Source organism: Gopherus evgoodei, chromosome 1 (assembly GCF_007399415.2).
Source record: "Gopherus evgoodei ecotype Sinaloan lineage chromosome 1, rGopEvg1_v1.p, whole genome shotgun sequence".
NCBI lineage: Eukaryota > Metazoa > Chordata > Testudines > Testudinidae > Gopherus > Gopherus evgoodei.
In genome coordinates, this window is record NC_044322.1 from 272,417,550 (window position 1) to 272,438,634 (window position 21,085).

Below are 21,085 nucleotides of genomic sequence, written 5' to 3' on the forward strand. Positions count from 1 at the left end.
TTACACTGTATGCTAATTGTTGCCCAATTAAGTTGATATCACATGCTATGAAAATGTGGGAGAAGATTACGGAAAACATTTGTGTGGATCAGTGGAAAACTGGAAGGATCTGCAGGGACTTCTGTATAGAAGGAGTAAAATTTACACCATCGTTCTATGAATCCTCAAGGAGAAGCTCATAGAAAAAAGGGGTGGCAACTGGGTATAATCTTTGTGGACTTGGAGAAGGCATATGATTATTACCAAGATAATTAGTCTTGTGGAATTTGCAACGGAGAGGTGTGCCAGAAGGATATGTCTGTTTTATCTGGTTATGTATGATGGAGTCCAAACCATATGAGGCTACAGCAAGCATTTCCTGTAAATGGCCTGCACTGGGAGTCAGCATTGGATCCTTTTTTGTTTGTGGTTTTCATGGATGTGATAACTGAGAATATATGAAGGGAGTCAACTTGGAATATGGTGTTCACTGATGACTTAGTGATATGTGCAGAAGATTGTGAGACATTTTGAACAAGCGCAACACAGTTTTGAGTAAGTGGGACTTACAGTGAACTTTGGTGAGACTGAGGCTTTGATAATAGAGGGAGGAGGACTCACCACAAAGAATATTGCAGGCGGACAGTGTAGAAGAGTGAAATAATTTAAATATCTAGGATCAATGGTTGCTGACAATGGTTCCCTCCTACATGATGTCTGGCATCATATCAAAGCTGCTCGGTAAAAATGGTAGGAGCTGACCTCAGTTCTCTGTGATAAAAATATACCAATATATGTAAAAGGTAGTGAGTAAAACTGTAGTTCAACCCATCCTAATGTACAGAACAGCATCCTGGCCCGCCACGAGAAAATAAATCAGTATGCTCTCCATTATGGAAATGAAGATATGGAGATGGTGAAATGACTGGACATTCCTTGAGAGAAAAAGAACTGAGGTTGTAAAGGGCCTAATGAGGGTTGTCTCAACTGAAGACAACTTGAGGGGGCTATGCTACATTGATATGGACATGTCCAGCAGAAACCTGAGAGTTATATTGGTAAAATGGCCCTTGTGCTGATCTTGGACGGAAGATGACGAAGGGAGAGGACAAAGACATGGTACATCGACCAGGTATCAGCAAACTGTAAAAATACTAATTTGCTTGACAGCCAGGTGTACAGTTATGACTTTTGAAAGAAGGCAATAAATGTTGCTTACCCTGAAAAAGGAAGTGGCAAGAAAGAAGATACTGTTTTTATTTAACCAAACAACTCCCCCTTCTGAGTTATCACCAGATTTTGTATCCCTGTATATATTCTTGCCTGTCTTTTAGGCTAGCTCTTACAACTTGTTCTGCATGCATGGAGCCCTTTGGCTAGATGCGGAGCCAGGTTTAAATCACTAGGTCCGTGCGCAGGTGTAGAGGTCTGCCCACATGGAACAAGATGCAGGATAGGGGCCATATATTTAAACTGCTGGAAGGGCACTGTCTTTATAACTAGGGCAGAGCAAAGCACAATGTTGATGCATAGTAAATAACATTGCACGGTAGAGTAGGTGAGATCAGTATTTGTATTTGTGAGAAACCAACCTTGCAAAATTGTCATAAAAGCATATCAGTCCCAGTACAAAATCTATGAAGCTATGCTTGGCAATGATGATAATGGGGGAGAAAAGCGTGTCCATGCCTGTATTTTAAATAAATAAAATTGCTTCTCCCAGGCAAGCAAGAAGGTGGAATTTTGCAAGGCTGGTTGGACACAGCTTTGCATCACGCGCCTGCACAATGATTTATCAACCATAGGTAGCACAATGATGTAATATACATATAGGTGCAGGCAGCTTATCACACGTATACCTAGCTGTCTGTGTAGAAACCAACATAGAAAATGGGCCAAGTCCTGCTCTGCGTACACCTGAGAAATCTCCCGCACCGGCCCTAAATCCAGGGGCTTAGCTGTGGGGCCTTTGTCTATACAGTGTACGCCGTGCAGGGGGAGCCGCACCGCGGGCTGGCGTGCCCCCGCCCCCCTGTGCAGCAGAGGAGCTGCCTGCTCCAGGTCCCCCCCGCCCCGCGCCTCAGCTGTAGGATTACAACAGGCCTGTCCCAAGCAACCACCGCGCTGCATTTTCCCGCCGACTAATAATTCACGGTGTGAGTGGGGGAGGAGAGAAATGGGTTTTTTTCTCGTCCTCCTTCCCCTTTAAGAGGCGGAGGTGAGGGAGTTTGCGGAAGGGAACGATGAGCAACGCGCGCTGACTGGTCGACCTGGTCTCGTGACTGCAGCTAGCCCCGCCCCTGATTCCCCCCCCATTCTAGCCCCCACCCCCCGCGTTCCATTGTGAGTGCGAGCTCCGCGGGGCCCCGCCCCCACCGTAGCCCCGCCTCCTTTTTTTTCTCTTGGCTCATTTCCGGCCGCCGTCGCTCGCTTCCCTGTGAGGACTCGGGAGAGTGAAGAAACAACAGCCGCCATTTTGTTTGTGTGTGAGCGACTGAGGGAGGGCGAGAGAGACCGAGCCGGACGGGGCGAGCCAGAGGGCGGGCAGCGCAGAGAGAGCCAGGGGCCCGGGCGGGGAACGGGGAGAGAAGAGAGAGTCCGAGACCCATCCCCCACGTACATCACTCCAGCCCCCCAACCAGCCGCCGAGAGCCAGGCAGAGGCAGTAGGGAGCCTGCGCGCTCGGCCTCCTCGCTCAAAGCCCCGTCCTACCCCGCCCCGGAGCAGAAGAGACCCCCCCCGCGGTCTATTTAATCCACAAGGGGCAGATTCCCCCTCTTGGCCCGGTATTTTGGGAGGCGTCTGGACCCCCGTTGGGGCCCCCGCCTCCTATGGCGGAGGCGAGAGGGCGTCCCGGGAGCGCCTGAGCGGCGGTGGGAGAGGCGGAGAGTGACCATCGCCGAGCGCAGGGGGTGGGGGAAGAGAGGAGCCTAACACCCCCCCGCCCTGCCCAAACCCAGCGCTAATAACCATCCTCAGCCGCTGGGGAGGGGGAAGGTAGCGCGAGAGAAGGGGGGAGGGGCCGCCTACTTCCTCCTCCTCCTCGTCCTCCTCCTGCTTTGGGATCGGTCCCTGCGCTTGCTCTGGGGGACACCCTGCTCTTCGGGCTGAGAGCGCGCGCGGAGGGGGCGCTGAAACCCGCCCCTGCACCCTCATCCCGAGATCGGCGCTGCCTGCATCAGGACAACAACCCCTCCTTCTTCCCCGCACAACAAGATGTGAAGCGGAGACTCCTGGGACTTATCCTCACCCTCCTCATCCTTCCAGCTCCCCTCTCTGCAGCCATTAGTGCCTGGCGAGGAAGAACCAGGGGGAGCTGGGGACCCCGCACACGGGCTGTCTTCCTCCCCTCCAGCCCCTTCGAGGGCGGTGGGTTTTTTTTTGGGTTTTTTTTTTTTTTTGCAGGGTGGTGTTGGACAGGGAAGGAGCTGCTAGAGGAGGGTGATTTTTTCTCTCTCTCCTTTTTCCTCCTCCTCTCCCCTCCTTCGCCCGCCTCCTTGTGGCGATGAGGAGGAGGAGAACGACGCCGAGGAGGAAGAGGCTGATGGCGGCGGTGAGGCGGCAGCAGGAGGAGGAGACCCCCCGGAGGATGAAGATGATGGTGGCAGAGATGAGGAAGCACCAGCAGCACAACAGCCGGGATTAATTTGACTAAAAACCCACCAGCCTCTTCTCTCCCTTTTTTTAACTTCTGGCGGGGCCGCTTTCCGTGTTCTTCCCGTCCCCTCTGCCCGTGGCCGGGGGAAAAGGCCTCTTCCCCACCCTACTCCCCACCTTTCCCCCCCGCTGAGCCGGTGCCACCCTACCAGAAACCGAACCCGAGGGGCAGAAAAAGGGGAACTTGGCCCCCTGCGTCCTCCAGATCCGTCGCTCGCTCTCCTTAGTCTTCAGCTGCGTCGGGGGCCCGAGAGGAAGGCGAAGATTTTGGGGATCCCCCGTCTCTTTGCTCGTTGTGTTTGTCTAAAAAGAATTAAAAATGGCCGAGAATGTGGTGGAGCCGGGCCCGCCTTCAGCCAAGCGGCCTAAACTCTCCTCACCGGCGCTCTCCGTGTCCGCAAGCGACGGCACAGGTCAGTCTCAGGGGCCCAGACCCCCTCCCATATCCCAGCTGTATACCTAGAACCCTTTCTCTCGCCTTTTCTTCCCCATCTTTTTTCCTCCAGCTTCACTTCTCCCCTCCCCCGTACTGTCTTTCTATTTGCACCCCTTTTTCCTCTGCACCTATGTGTATTAATCTCCTCGGAGGGTATTTAATTGTTTTTGCCCTTTATTTGTTGGACGTGATTGAGAGGAAAGCTGTTTGGTTTATTATGCATGTGGCCATTTGCAGAAAAAGACTAACAGTGTTAGCTTTTTCATCCTTTTCGTTGTAATAATTATATCAAATTCACTCTCTGTGTATCTTAATTCTGATTAAGTGCATACAATTATTGCACACAAGCATTCTCTTCATCACTCTTAACTCTGTATGTGTGTGTGTGTATATATATATATATATACATACACACACACCTCTGTCTGTACTGTTTTCTGGCTTATATGTAAAGATTTTATATCACTTTTTTTTTCTGAATAAGGGATTGAATTCTCTTCCATTCTTTTAGCCCTTGTTTGCATTTTGGTTATTCTATTTTCTTTTTTACCTTTTCCCTTCACCCTTTCTCACCCTGCTCTTTTTCTGAGGAAAAGCGGTTCTGTTTTTTGTTAGAAATTTAGCTGTGTCTTAGTTTTTAAAGAGCTAGATTGCAGATTTTAGTGATGTGTAGGACTTTTTAAGAGCCTTTTTATCTTCATGCAAACACATAGCGTTTCATCTTATTTGCATTAAGAATCAATATGGAGCGCAGTTCATTTTGCATCTTCCATTTCTTTGCTGTGAGGCCAAAATGTCTGAAATTCCCATGTATGTTTATTGGGTTGTGCAGATGAAGGGGGCTTTTTCTTTGCAATCGTGCAAAGATTTTTAACTTTTCTTTTTTAGGGAGGAACAATCCATAGTTGTGCTGAAATCAAGCTAGAGGGTGTAAATTTTAGGTGTGCCAATCTCCAGCAAACTTAAACTGTGTGTACTGGAAATTAACAATAAGCTGTTCTTCTTTTCACTGCCTCTTATTAAGATGCAGATAAGTATTTGGTCATTTTGCTTTGAGAGTACTGAGCAGCCTGCCCCTAGTTGTTTCTCAAAACTTGCTTTTAGACTTTTTAGCCAAAAGAAAACTTTGGGCACTCCCCCAACTCTTATCTGTCTCCCCATGCCATACATTGTCTAGTTAAGGTGGTTGTTCCTTGTAGGCACCAGTTTTCTTGTTCATTGTAATTGTTTGAGCTGCCAGGAAAATAAATAAAAAATGGCTGGCCATCAGACGGTAAACAAGATGTTTAAATGTCTAGCTTTCAATTGTACACTGGTTTAACTGGAATCATCTTAATTAAAAAGGTTTTTTTGCTGATCTTTTCCTTGTTCTGGATTAATGAAGTTTTAATTTGTGTATAATTTAAAACAGAAGTTTGCTGGGAACTTTTAGAGCACATTAAGTCATAGGCAGTTTTACAGAGACTGTGAAAAGGGGTGATGCATTTTTGTCCCAAAATCAACAGGTCCAGACTCTAATAGAAGAAGGAGATAGGAGGGGAGTTCCTCTTCTTCCACCCTGTCAGACCAGTGGTTGATTTTTTTAGCATTACTTAGAAAGCAAGTACTTTTAGCCTTCCTATATTTCCTTTCCCTGTCAAGTTGATCATTCAACAGGGAATTGTTTTAGTTCAAAATCATATCATTTCTCTCCCTCCTCCCCCCCATTCATTGTGTGGAAAGTTCCAAATTTGACTTCAGGCTTTTTTTTGTCTGTGTGGGGGGGGGGAAATCAGGATACTGTTTAGAATAGTTGGACAGGTGGAAACTTTTTTTATGTATTTGATTGAAAGTGTAAAAACACTGGTTGTGCCAGGCTACAAGGAGCTTATTTCTATTTAACAAGTGCAGATGCCCGATATATTTAATATAATGTGAGCATTTTAATCAGGAGAATTGGGTGTCTTAATAGTTGAGGAATCATTATATAGGTCTGGTCAAACACTTACTAGATATATTTTAATTATTTCTTAGGAATTCAGATGTGACATAATAGTGGACAAAACAGAATGTACTTTGTTCATAAGACTTGTATAAACTCAAACTTTACTTCATTCAACAGGTAATGCAGAGGCTTTGGATAGTGTAAATTTTTCATATGAAATTACTCAGTAGTTATTGATGAAGACTTCTTTTCTCTGGGTTCTGATGTTAAGTAACATTAATGTTGTCCGGGCTTTGAGGCACAGTACTATGTTTGTTACCTGGGCAGTAGTATGTGTTCATCTCACAAGTGCGCTTACCTTACAAAGTTGAATATTACGGTGTTTAAGTCAAAACCCATCATTTGTGGGTTATATTCCTTCTCTTCCATTGCATGACTGTTTTTTGTCTCATGTCAACCTGTTTCCACCACAACTCCAGTTTCTACTATATCTTAAGGCTTTTTCCCTTTCTTTTCCCCAAGTAACTTTGAATTAGTGATGTGTAGTGTGGTAGGTCTCAGCTGTAGAATGGGGTGTGTTGCCCCACTCCTAGGATAATTATTGCATCATGCTTTTGATCTTGCCTTAATTCTTTACTAGAAACATTACATTTTTTTCCTGCAGTAATCTAAATATTAGATTATGAACACAAAGAAGTCTGCAAAGTGAGGAGTCAGAAATTTCTGAATTGTTGTGGCCATTTCACCCTGCTTGCAAGTGTGAGGGAAATTCTATTTTTATATTTCTCACTGTTGGCTTATTTGGTTCAGTGTTAATTTAAAATATGGATTTGGCAGATTGGAGACCTAAGAGCAGTGGTGAGTCTAGTTGAGTTGCTAGAGCTGAAACTAGCAGATGTCAAATATTTTCAACATACAGAAGCCATAATTCATCCCCAATTGTGTTTTTTGTTGCTTACCAAGACTATACAGTTAGTTGGTTTTCGGATTGCACACAAAAAAGGAAGGTATTGGGATTCCGTTTCAGAACACAAAATGCATTGGAAAATTCAAAAGGTGTTCACATGGATTGCACTAGTAAACCTAATTTCTTTGCTCATCCAGTAGCTTCTTGCCCACTGTCACAGTGCTGGATCTCTTTCTAAGAAGCCTTGGCTGTTTATTTCTTTCCTGTCTTGAAAGTGATGTTTGCTCCGAAGCCATAGAAAATGGTTTACCTTATAAGCTTTCACAGTTTAAAAATGTTTTATTTAAACGCAAAAATAAATTCTAGTAAAGGCTAAATTTCTTGTCCGGGGAAGAAGCAGGAAGGGAATACTGTATTACCAACCAGCTCAAGTGTTTAACTGTAGGTTCATATCATTTGCCAACACTAAAATACTGTTATACCTACCGGATACTGAGGAGTATCGGAAAATCTTGATATTGTGAATGGTTTTTCTTCTAGTAAATTAATGGTTAAACTTTACATTTTGTTTTGTCATCCCTTTAATTCTTAATTCATCCATTAAAAACCCTTGACTTCAGGAGCTGAACATCTTAGATTTTCTCAATAGTTACAAAAGTACTGGTACCACTTCAGTGCGAACAGTTGACAAAAATTGGTGGGAAGGCGATCTAATATGTGTCTGTGCATGTGAAGCCCTGAGTTGAGTTCTTCAAAGAACACTAAATTTGAACACTTGAGCCAGGTCTATGCTAGAAAATATCAGTTAGGGTTTTTTGGTGACATTTATGCCCTGGTGAAAGCCTTCGTGTAGACTTGCTCATTCCTTCATAAAAGTGCTTTTGCTGATGTAATCTATTTCATTTGGGTACCTGGTATAAGCTATACTAGCAGAAACACTGCTTTAAAAAAAAGTGTAGATGCAGCTTTCACTTAGATTCTGTTGCTATATTTATACCCAGCAACCTTTTCTCAGTGTGATCTAGGCTTTGGAATAAAAGTCTACTATATTCTTTTTTTCTTAATACTGTAATGAAATGCTTGACAAGTGCTTTATGTCAATTCAGCATCCCAAATAGTCTTCAAAAATACCAAATTTTTTTTAAGTTCAATTTGGGCAAGACTTCCTTCCATTAATCAGGTATGTTAAATGGTGTTATGTATTTGGAGAGGATATCCTGAACTTTGTATTCCTTGATAAATGTCATAACATTGTAGTAGACAGTGCAAGATCTTTTGGTTGTTGGATATAAAAATATTGTTTGAAATGTAAGTTGTAAAATATTAAACAACTCCATCATTTCCTGAGATAACGGTTAATATACAGATTTGTGGTAGAAGAGATTTGTATGTATATTTGTATCATGGAATTTAGCATCCTTCAGCAAGGCGTATCCAAAAATCAGATTCTATTGATTAACAGTAGCCCATAGAGCCAAATGTACATCCCCTTAATCTCCCTTCCACTTGGTATCCGTTTTGTATAAATCTTGATTTTGTTCTCATCTTGACCCTTAATTCTTCTGCATCCCTCATACCCAAGGTGTATACCGGGGTAGGCAACCTATGGCACGTGTGCCGAAGGCGGCATGCGAGCTGACTTTCAGTAGCACTCACACTGCCCGGGTCCTGGCCTGGGGAGATCTGTATTTTAATTTTATTTTAAATGAAGCTTCTTAAACATTTAAAAAACCTTACTTACTTTACATACAACAATAGTTTAGTTATATATTATAGACTTAGATAAACAGACCTTCTAAAAACATTAAAAGGTATTACTGGCATGCAAAACCTTAAATTAGAGTGAATAAATGAAGACTTGGCACACCACTTCTGAGAGGTTGCCAACCTCTGGTGTATACATTTCTCTCTTGTAATGAAAACCTTAAGGACTTGCTCCTCTTATAAAAATGATTCGTATTCTCATCTTTTGTCATCTGGTTTACTGTAATTCTTTGTATAGGAGATGTAATTTTCATTGGTTTTTAAAATACGGAGGGTTGTTTCTTCATTAGAAACACCTCACGTCAAATTTTAATCTGGCTCCCTATCTATTTCAGAGAGTGATACAAAGTCTCTACCCAGTTTTCAGGCACTCTCTTGGAGTTTCTCTCCATTTGTTTGACCTCATCTTTTTTTCTTTCTAGCCTTCTCTCCTTTCAGGTCTGACTCCTGGCCCCTTTCTTGCACAGCAATCAGATCTTACTCCTGAGTTCCCCTCCCTTTCAACTTTACATGTGCTCTTTCTCTCTGAAACTTGGGTGAGTGAGTCTGTTGCAGTTCACCTTATTTTCATTTGCTGCCTCTTTAATTGTATAATCAGATAACTTACAAAGTTTTTGTATTATAGCATATAAAACTATTTTTACTTGTATTAATTACAGTTGTGCAACTGAGACTGTGATAGACATTGTACAGACTCGTAGTAAGTTATAGTCCTTCTCTAAAGAGCTTATAGTCTCAATAGACAAGATATGCAAAGGGTAGGGAGAGAGACCAGAGGCGTGGAGAGGTGAAGTGACTTGTTCATGACCATGTAACAGGTAAGTGGCAGAGCCAGGAAGAGAACTTGGGTCTCTTGACTCATGTTCCTGTGCCCTATCACAAAGTCGCACATCTTCACATTCCCTTTACTATGAAATACTGTCCATCAGCAACCACACTGTAGGCAACTGTCAAGAAGTCACTTGGAAATCTTTATTTTTATAACTTAAATGTATTTTTCACTCATTTTGCTTGTTCTGGTACCAGGAAAAATTAGAGACGTAATTAAAAAAAAAACAGACTTGAAATTATTACATATATTTAAATATTAGAAATTATTTAAAAATGAGATTTATTACCTTTCCTGGTGAGACCCAGTTCTAGTTTTTTCCCTCTTCCCTGTTTTTGTTTTTTGAAGTGTTAATGGTGTCAGTTGTTACAAGAGAAACAGAGAACCCTTTATTTGGGGGTTGGGCAGGTAGAAAATGTAGTACTATATTGTTACAGTTGTCAATTATTATTTTAATTGACACTAAATTGGTGTGAGGGAACTGAAATAATTTTTAGTTTGTAGTCAGGTGGACTGTCAAGAGGCCTGTGGTTAGAATAAAATTTTTGAGAACGGTAACTTGATATTTCTATGGTGGTTGATTCAAAAATCAGTGACCAAAATCGGATTTCACAAACTTGCATTCCATTCCTAATCTTATGATACCTATAACTATTTATTTTTATTTCCTACACTCACTGAATTGCATATGTAAAATTGCAGTGTTCTACACAATTTTTAAATTTTAATATTTTAAAATTTAAAATATATATATAAGTAAAGCTCTATGGAAATATAAATTTTGTGTATTATGCAAACTACAAGTAAAAACTAAGTCCTGGGCATTGTACAGTGTAGACACCTGAGATCAGAAGGGGATGTGTACTACTTAAAAGGAAATAGCAACTAACAAATGGATGTCTGAAATTTCAGGAGAAAACCTTGCTGCTGAATTCAGGAATTTTAGATGCTCGATTCCAACAAAACCTAGTTAATTTTAGTAAATGCTGTTGAGATGGTCTCTTGTTAAATGATCTATTTCAGGCTGAATCCTTAACTCTGCGTAAAAGGAGCCATCAGTTCAGATCCTTAATCAATTCTTTGTTAAAACACTTGTGTAGAGACTTTTTTTTAACTAATGCTTGTGGGTTATGTAGAGGTGGGGAAGATTAAGCATATTACTGGAAGAATTCTGGCTCTTTTCTATGGATTGCTATATCCAAAGTGTACAGCAGTCTTTCTCTGCCAGTGGATTTAATGGGACTAATAAGTATATCCACTGCAAGTTTTTTTTCCCTACTTTTGGTTGGTTGTCCCTAGTCTCTCCTCCATGACTTGCCCACATGCTTCAGTGGGACAGTCTTCCAGTGCATGCTCTGTTGATGTAATGATCTTACTTTAACCATTCTCTGTACACTAACCAGTGCCCCTCTGTGGAGATTGAGCCCAAAGTCATTTAGATTTGTTATCTGACAAACTAAGTAATTTTGCTGATTTGTTTACCTGTCAGCTTAAACTACTTATATGGGTCTCCAAGGATTTGGCTTCTCAGGCTTTACCAAAACTGTAGCAGCAGGTTGAAGTAAAATACATCTGTCTCTGCATATGGTTGTATTCAGTGACATGCAAAACATCGTGATCCCACTGAATTTGGATACATGAATCCGACAAGCAAGACATAAAAGGTTCCTGTGTATAAAATAACTGTGGTTTATTTGCTAAGCGGTAAAGCAGCGTCCCTGGGCATGATCCGATAGTTCTTTCTTAAAGCATGTTTCCTGATATTATGTTGTTATATGAATCACAGCACAAAATGACAAATGTCACTTAACTTTTCTACGTATTTTGAAGGCTTTACTTTGTCATATACAAATAACTGTCTTCAGATGTGCTTTTGTTGTAGGATTCTTTTAAAAGAAAATGTTGGCACTTCATTTTTCCAAGAATTCTGAACAGCTCCCATTTTTAGATGGGGGAATTGTAATGGGTGACTCAGCCAGGTGTGTAGTTTTCAGCTACACTTGCATCAGCAGAGATGTGGAATCGATGTGACCCTAGTTAGATTCTCTCCACTTCTGTTGTGAAAATGCTGTGTGCAGGAGCGGCAATAGTACAGGTGATTCACCGCTGCTGGGATGAGGTAGAATGGCAAGAGAAGTTTTTCTCTTTTGTCCTCCTGTCCTTTTCCACAACACCAGTGCAAAACCATGCCTATATTAGCACTCTTCCTCTATTAAGGATTTTTTCAACAGGATGCTGGAGTTCAGGACCACATCAGTTACAAGTCTCTGCTGATGTTGCTGGGAAGCATGAGCGAGAGTGAGCCATGGTGATTATCCTACAGAGGAATTTCTAAAATGTATAGTGACTATAGATCAGGGTCGGCAACCTTTGGCATGCGGCCCATCAGGGTAATCTGCTGGCAGGCCGCGAGTCGAGTCGTGTTTATGTTGACTGTCCAGAGGCACAGTCCCCTGCAGCTCCCTGTGGCAGCAGTTCGCTGTTCCCGGCCAATGGGAGCTGTGGGAAACGGCGGCCAGCACATCTCTGCAGCCCACGCTGTTTCCTGCAGCTGCCATTGGCTGGGGACGGTGAACCGCGGCCACTGAGAGCTGCGGGGAGCCGTGCCTGTGGACGGTCAATGTAAACATAATGTCTTGCGGCTTGCCAGTGGATTACCCTGATAGGCTGCATGCCAAAGACTGCTGACCCCTGCTGTAGATTAATGTTTTCAACCCAAACCACTGACTGACTTACAATCTACAAAGAGAAAAACTATGGGATGAATAGGTGGGCTGTCCTAGTAAGCTAGAGTACCTTGCAAATAAGCTATAGACTACTTAAACCAAAGGTCGCAAAGTACTGCAGGGCTACTGACTTTTTTTGGTATTCCAGGTAGAAAATTCATCCATGGCATAATAGTGAATGGTTGCTTCATTGTGCTTTCTTTTGGTGGTCCACAATGTTAGTATGCTAAAATAGGCTCATTCACCTCTAATTTCAGTTTGTTGTAGGGCCCATAGTGCTCAGAAAATTGAGACTCTTCAGTAAAACTTAACATATTTGAAAACTGCTATACTTTAAAGCTGGTGTCAAAGCTGTACAAATGAAATTCCTGTCTGAAGCTTATATATTTTTCTTAGACTATTATTTTGAGTCAGTCTAGCTTTACAAAGCCTATGCTATATATAGGTGGCATATCCTTGGCTGAGGAATGTACTAGGCCGGGGTAGGCAACCTATGGCACTGGTGCCGAAGGCGGCACACGAGCTGATTTTCAGTGCCACTCACACTGCCCGGGTCCTGGCCACCAGTCCGGGGAGATCTGCATTTTAATTTAATTTTAAATGAAGCTTCTTAAACATTTAAAAAACCTTATTTACTTTACATACAACAATAGCTTAGTTATATATTATAGACTTAGAGGAACAGATCTTCTAAAACCATTAAAAGGTATTACTGGCACACAACCTTAAATTAGAGTGAATAAATGAAGACTCGGCACACCACTTCTGAAAGGTTGCTGATCCCTGTACTATGCAATAAGTTGATTAACAAAATGTTTCAGTTAAAATTAAGCTAGGCTCTTACTGTGGTATATTGCGGCCATTATTAACTATTAATGTCCAAGGCCCCTCATGTTGTTTATAACTTGAACCAGTAGTCACTGAACAAAACTAATGTAGAGGCTTTGCATTGTGTATTTTTAAATCTGGTTTACTCAGATAACTTTTTTAACTTTCTCCTTAAGTTATTGTTGTTCGCTTTCAGAATGATGAATGAACTGATATGTCTCCCTAGCTCATGTTGGTGAAAAGCACTCTTGATCATTTATAAACATTTTATTTCAAAATATTTTAGTGACTAATTAATAACAAATCTTTAACATATTAATCAGTTTAATGTTGAAGTAGTAAAGTTCTCCAGATGTCAAATCCAGAATAAAAACAGAATGGAAACTGGGTTACAACCTCTTTGAAATGGCTCAGTAGTTTTAGTGCTCTTGATTGTGGTACTGATCCAAAGCCCATTTTGAAGTCAGAGTCCTTCTGTTGACTTCAGAGGGCTTTGGATCAGGCCCTGAGTGAACTTTCAGATCACTGTTCTGAGCAAAATGGAATGTTTTCTTTTGAGGAAGAGCTGTGCGGTGAATGTGGGGTGTATACAATTACACGGTGTATGAATTTGCACAAAGAGTGAGCACCCCAAGATAAATTCAGATTGGGCTAGAGCAATAAATGGCCTTTTATAACATTTACTTGTCATCTTTCCCTTTGCAAATTAACTATATCAAATGTGTGACAATTCTCCCGCCTCCCAAAAAAAAACCCAATCCCACAAACAAACCAAAAAACTAGTAGATGAGGTAATATGTACGTCTGCCACTGCATTTTCACCAAGAAATTTTGGGTTGCTGCTATGAGCCTCTGTCTGAAACGCTTGGTTTACGCTCCTAAAATGGCTTATAGGCTTCTATTTGCAAACTTACAGTGATTCTGATTATTCTAACGTGAGGTATTGAAAAGTTGTTCTGGTTAGGCACAACTGTTGGGTAGGATTTTGCTTGCAGTCCCAAACTTTGAAATCAGGCATCTTATTTTCCTTTTGAGTTCCTTGAGGCAGAATGCACATGAATACTGCATTACAGTGGGGTCTTTGGGGTATGATGTGGTGATGAGGGGAAGCAAAACCCACAATTTCTTACAGTAAGGAGAATTAAAAACCTAATGCCAGAGGCTCTTGGGGTTTCCAAAAGACAAATGATGTATTAAAGCAAAAAGGTTATAGCTTCCTGAAACAGATACAGGGGAAAAAAATTGCAGCTTTGGATCAAACTTTCGTATTCTAGGCACAAAGAGGTGAAATTACTTCTGGTTGTTTAGGAACTAACATCCTAGGATGTTGTGTGGTTTGTGTAGCTGAACTCAATAGCTTTTGTGGCTCTGAATCTTGTACTTTTTTAGGTCTTGTTTGAATTTCTGCCTTTATTTGATCTTAAATCAAATTACTGGATTCTGTCTGAATACAGCAGTGGTATGGTTAATACCTGGTTGCCCTCTAATTCAAAATGGCTCCACAATTTTTAAAACAAGTAGGAAAAAAACTATCACTAAATTTCACCTTGAAGGGGATTGTTGCTTGAGAAGGGTTTACAATGAAAATGCTGTTGGACTTTGTCAAACCCCATTAAGGGCAAATAAATCTGACCTTCTCTAAATACCATTTGTTAGAATCCTCACTCCTGAATGTTTCCTAGACAGAACAGGATGGTGGAACTCTGCAAGTGTTAAAGGTTGTTGTTAGTGATGGTGGTTGTCCCCAAAGAACAGCAGAGCATCTACTGGCGATCACACTGCACCTGAACTTCTTCTAGTGGCTGCCATCTGAAATTTCCAGTGTTTTCCTTGATCAGTCAGTGATGGACTCCCCACAGGAGCTTTTCCACTTCAACTAAAGTAGCGACTCTTCACTGCAGTTCAATTTCTTGTTGCTTCAGTTTTCCTTTTTTACTTCAGTCTCTCCCTGGCTGAGGTTCTTTCTATGTCACTTCTCTCCTTGGAAGAGTCATTTTGTCTCCCCATCAGGAGACCTTTTGGCTCTAATATTGCAACTTTCAGAGCGTGTTGGTAGTACTTTGTTTTACCTCCTCCTTAGCATTATTTGACATTTTATCTGTATTTCAGGGTATTGAACTAAGTTGTTCAGGGCATCTAAATGTTTTGCCTTGTGAGGATCCTTGGCTTATTGTCTTCTCAGCTTATCTTTTTGTAGGGTACTTTAGGTCATGAGCCTCCATTCTTGGATCCCCAGTGTAGCTGCTTAACTGTGAACCCAAACAGCTGGTTACACTATGGTGCTTAGTTGTGTCCTGTGGGTTGGTTTTCTTTCTTGCTTCTAAGCCTTGTTCTGGATAACTTTTAGGTCTCTCTGCAGAGAGTGTCTTGATCTCAGCATTTCATGGCCATTGCGTCTGCCTGAAAGTACAAAAGAGATGCCAAGTTTCATATGCAGTAGCCTGCATTGTGTGACACCCAGCAGTCAGTGTTGATGGTAAAGCTTTGAGGTGCACCTGTTAATACTTGCAGGGCTCTAGGGTTGGAGTCCTGATGAGGCATTTTGCATGGAATACTGAGCGCTTGTCGATAGTTTTGCCTGATATGGAAGACTGAGTGTGCCAAGTACAAGACAATGCTGCTTGAAGTATCCATTGGACAAAGCAGAGAGAAGCACTGGTATCAAGCCCTGTCCACTCGTTAATTCATTTTATACATCAGAAAGAGCTATTCTATAGTCTGTTTTAGTGATGCATATCAGGGCTGCTGATGGATTGTTCAGAAGGATGATTGTTCTTTCAAGTCCCACTTTGATTAATCTCTCTTCCCATTGCAGTGCTATAAAGAGGAATCTAGACTGGAGCCTCAAGGCCTTGTCTTGCCTGCTATAAAAATCTACCTCAAGGCTTACCTTGCATGTTCTGTCATCTTACACAGCTTCTCTGCCAAGATCCTTCAGGCATTTCTGTGCATACAAGACACTGTCATTTCAATTAAACACCTATTCTTTGAAGATTGACTACTTTGAGACCATTGTTCCCATCTGCAGAACACATTTAGGCAATGAGGTCAAAAATCTCCTGAGGTATCTGGAGGCCTCTGGAACAAGTTCCCAAAAAATTGGGATTATTTCTCCCTCTACTATTAGAAGCTAACAACCCAGAAACTTGGTAGAAAGACCTGTTAATATACTTTCAGAAACAAGTAAGACTAATCTTAATTAAGTGAGGAGAACTTCCTCCAGTTTTCTAATCTGACTGAGATTCGCCTGAGCCAGAAAACATGAAGAGGGACTAGCACTGAGTGCCTTCAGCCCATTTGCAAGTTTACTTCTCTGCTCTGTAATCGGCAAGGATATATTTTGCTTAAAATGTAAACTCTTGTGATGGGGACCATTTTTTGTTTTCTGTTTGTGCCTTTTTCAATGTGGTCCTGGTCCTCACTGGGACTCCTAGGCATTACTGCAATGTAAATAACGTTAGAGATACTGTTTTCCACCTTTGAGATGCTAGGGCACTGAGCTCCTAGCATGTTAAAGATCAAATTCACCTTCAGGATCTTGATTAGGAATCATAGAACTGGGAGGAATCTCAGAGGTCATCTAGTCCAGTCCCCTGCCACTCAAGGCAGGATTAAGTAATAACCTGCTCTTAAAAATCCCAATGATGGAGATTAACCAACCCTGACAGTTATGAAGTTTTTCCTGATGTCCAAACTAAAGCACCATTGCTGCAATTTAAGTCCATTTCTGCTTGTCCTATCCTCAGAGGTTAAGAACAATTTTTCTCCCTCCTCCTTGTAACAGCCTGTTATGGATTTGAAAACTTATGTCCCCTCTCAGTCTTCTCTTCTCTTTAGACTAAAACAAACCCAGTTTTTCAAATCTTTCCCTCATAGGTCATGTTTATGTCTATGATCTTTAATCATTTTTGTTGCTCATTCTCTGGACTTTCTCCAATTTGTCCACCACATCTTTCCTGAAATGTGGTGCCCAGAACTGAACACAATACTCCAGCTGAGCTCTAATCAGCGTGGAGTAGAGCGGAAGAATTACTACTTGTGTTTTGCTTACAATACTCCTGCTAATAGATCCCAGAATGATGTTTGTTGCTTTTTTGTGTTTTTTTGTTTTTTGCAACAGTGTTACAGTAATGTCTGAATTTGAGTAACTTAAGGCCACCTAGGTGTCAGGTGAGTCTCCAAATGAGTGGTAGGAGGAAAACTACTCCAAGGCTGAATGCCTGGACGTGCTGCAGGCTGGAAAACTCATAAAACCCATGCAGTACCAAAATGATCTGTGTTAACACAGAAGAGCCAGGATCCCCAGAAGAGATGGCTCACACAGTATGAAAGTAAAAAAGAACCACATTCAGTGCATGACTGAGACCAGCTGGTCTATATCTTGCTTAGTGCCAGCAGGGAATAACTACCATCCTGTTGTAAGGTCAGAAGGCTTCATCTGACTTGAGTTAACATGTGTATCCCATGGTGTGCAGATAGATCTCAACTTGTTGGAAGTAAGGAAGTTTTAAGATGAGCCCTAGCAGTGCAAGTTCTTGGTGGTGTCAGTGAACATCCACATATTAATGGATGGACCAAGATAGGAGAAGACTGTGTACTCAAGCTAGTGCAGGAAAGCTGTGGCTGCTGTAAAGAGAGGTGTGTTAATAGTTGGCAGCATGAGGGAGAGGTTAGAGCTGTTGTCCCATAAGGCAAGAGAACACGTGAGGGAATTGAGTGATGACACAAATTGGCCATTGTTGGCTTATGAGAGTTATGGTTTTGTCCGTATTCTGTCTGTGAAAGACTGTAGGATTGAAGCAACTTGTTCAGTCTATACTTTGCTCATGATATGGTTCCTGATAGGGTAACATTTCATGGGGTGTTTTCTTTCACAGATGAGTTCTATGGTTGTGTGGGCAGTAGCTGACAAAGGGACCTTTGGACATAACACAAGTATCTGCTGTTGGTGCAGTTCATAAGAGAACTGTTTCATATCTTCTTTGCACCTTGAGGCTATTCCATGCTAATGCTATTTTTGTGGGTAACCTTTTGGATATGGCCTAATTAAAACAGGTCATCTGTCTCCGTAACCCATCATCAGATACTTAGGGTGAAATATTCCCTCTTCTCTACATCTTCACTTTACCTGTGAACCCAGGGTACTAATGGATCCCCAGATTCACCTAATATAGGATCCTTCTGAACCACCCTAATGCTGAAGGTTGCTTCATGGGTATTGGTGACTTCTGTGCTTTACTTCAGAGCTTAACCAGAGTGCCTATTTCACCATGTAGTACACTCTTCATTATTTTGGAGGGTGCCATGATGTCTCTAGAGATCATAAATCATTACCTTGATGATCAAATGTCTTCATACTCCTCTACTTTGGTTAGATCTTCTTTGGTGCATTCTGGGTGAAAGATAGTTAGGTTGCAGAAGACTCAGGGTGTGGAAAGCCGACTCCTCTTCCTAAGTTTTGACACCAGGTTCTTGATTAGCTGGTCAGTGGCCGAGCCATGCCAGTGCTGATTTGGTCAGAGCCAAAGCAGCCTCCACTGTCTGCCTTAAGATGCATATTGTCTGCAAATAAATATGAATATGAAATGAGCCGTGACTCTGTCATTTGCATAAGTACACACAAAGCAGTACTGCTGAAATCAGTTTCCCGAGGCTGTCCATATTTTGATCCCTCAGTCCAACGGGATCTGTCTGTAAAATGTGGGAGAACAAACTCATCGCTGGTCTTCAGACTACTAGTTTGGTTGACTTTGAAAGGAAAATCCTACAGTTTGAACATTGTCTGGTGTTTGTTTCCTATCCTTTGGCTGTAAAAGACTTTAGATTTGGGTTTCAATTTGACTTTACCTGTCATTAAAAACAAAACAAAATACAGTTATCCTTGCTCAAGTTCACCTCATTTTTTGGTTAATACTTACTGCTATTCTCCTGAGACAACCATTTTGTACTCTTCAGAAGTGAGAATCTTGGCAAATGATATCTTTCAGGGTGGATTTCATTTAAATCAGGTTTATTTAAATCATGATTTAGACTCATAGACTCATAGGTCAGAAGGGACCAATCTGATCATCTAGTCTGACCTCCTGCACAAGGCAGGCCACAGAACCCCACCCATCCAATTTTATAACAACCCCTATTCCAGGATCGAGTTATTGAAATCTTCAAAACTGGTTTGAAGACCTCAAGCTGCAGAGAAACCACCAGCAAGCGACCCGTGCCCCACGCTGCAGGGGAAGGCGAAAACCTCCAGGGCCCCTGCCAATCCGCCCTGGAGGAAAATTCCTTCCCGACCCCAAATATGGCGATCAGCTAACCCTGAGCATGTGGGCAAGACTCACCAGCCAGCACCCAAGAAGGAATTCTCTGCAGTAACTCAGTTCCCATGCCATCCAACATCTCCCCGCAGATCATTGAGCAGACCTATCTGGTGGTAATCCAAGATCAATTGCCCAAATTAACAATCCTATCATAACATCCCCTCCATATACTTATCAAGCTTTGTCTTAAGCCAGGAAAGTCTTTTGCCCCCACTACTTCCCTCGGAAGGCTGTTCCAGAACTTCACTCCCCTAATGGGTTAAAACCTTCGTCTAATTTCAAGTCTAAACTTCCTAATATCCATTTATACCCATTCGTCCTCATGCCTACATTAGTACTAAACTTAAATAATTCCTCTCCCTCCCTAACGTTAACCCCCCTGATATATTTATATAGAGCAAGCATATCCCCCCGCAGCCTTCTTTTGGCCAGCTAAATAAGCCAAGCTCTTGAGTCTCCTTTCATAAGGCAGTTTTCCATTCCTCGGATCATCCTTGTAGCCCGTCTCTGAACCTGTTCCAGTTTGAATTCATCCTTCTTGAACATGGGGCACCAGAACTGCACACAGTATTCCAGATGGGTCTCACCAACGCCTTGTATAACGGTACTAACACCTCCTTATCCTTGCAGGAAATACCCCGCCTGATGCATCCCAAAATCGCATTTGCTTTTTAACAGCCGTATCACATTGGCGACTCATAGTCATCCTGCTATCACCAGCACCCCAAGGTCCTTCTCCTCCTCCGTCGCTTCCAACTGATGCGCCCCCAACGTATATCCAAAATTCTTATTATTAGTTCCTAAATGCATAACCTTGCACTTTTTCACTATTGTATTTCATCCTGTTTCTATTACTCCAGTTTACAAGGTGGTTCAGATCTTCCTGAATAGTATCCCTGTCCTTCTCTGTGTTAGCAATACCCCCCAGCTTTGTGTCATCCGCAAACTTTATTAGCACATTCCCGCTCTTTGTGCCAAGGTCAGTAATAAAAAGGTTAAATAAGATCGGTCCCAAAACCGATCCTTGAGGGACTCCACTAGTGAACCTCCTTCCAGCCTGACAATTCACCTTTCAATACGACCCTCTGGAGTCTCCCCTTTAACCAGTTCCTTATCCAACTTACAACTTTCATATTCATTCCCATCTTTTCCAATTTGACTAACAGTTCCCCGTGCGGAACCGTGTCGAACGCCTTACTGAAATCTAGGTAAATTATATCTACCGCATTTCCTTTATCTAAGTAATCCGTCACCTTCTCAAAGAAGGAGATCAGATTGGTTTGGCACGATCTACCTTTAGTAAATCCGTGTTGCAATTCGTCCCAGTTATCATTGACCTCTATGTCCTTGACTACTTTCTCCCTTAAAATTTTTTCCAAGACCTTGCATACTACAGACGTCAAGCTAACAGGCCTATAATTACCCGGATCACTTTTATTCCCTTTCTTAAAAATAGGAACTACATTAGCAATCCTCCAATCATACGGCACAACCCCCGAGTTTACCGATTGCTTAAAAATTTTCGCTAACGGGCTCGCAATTTCACGCGCCAGTTCCTTTAATATCCTCGGATGGAGATTGTCCGGGGCCCTCCGACTTCGTCCCATTGAGCTGTTCAAGTACGGCCTCTACCTCAGTTGCGGTAAATCCACTTCCATATCCACATTCCCGTTTATCATCCCTCCATCATCCCAAGGTTCACTAGTCTTATTAAAACT

General features: G+C 42.1%; 1 protein-coding gene across 2 annotated transcripts in view; it reads left to right on the forward strand.

The window, feature by feature from the left end:
• The first annotated feature begins 3,360 nt into the window (after window positions 1–3,360).
• The window catches only part of LOC115643178 (histone acetyltransferase p300-like), a 125,239-nt gene continuing 107,514 nt past the window's right edge, over window positions 3,361–21,085 (forward strand). For both annotated transcript variants that reach the window (XM_030547029.1, XM_030547037.1), the window contains exon 1: window positions 3,361–4,049. In XM_030547029.1, the coding sequence (XP_030402889.1) occupies window positions 3,956–4,049 (94 nt within the window). In that variant the 5' untranslated portion in view covers window positions 3,361–3,955. The remainder of the gene's footprint in view (window positions 4,050–21,085) is intronic.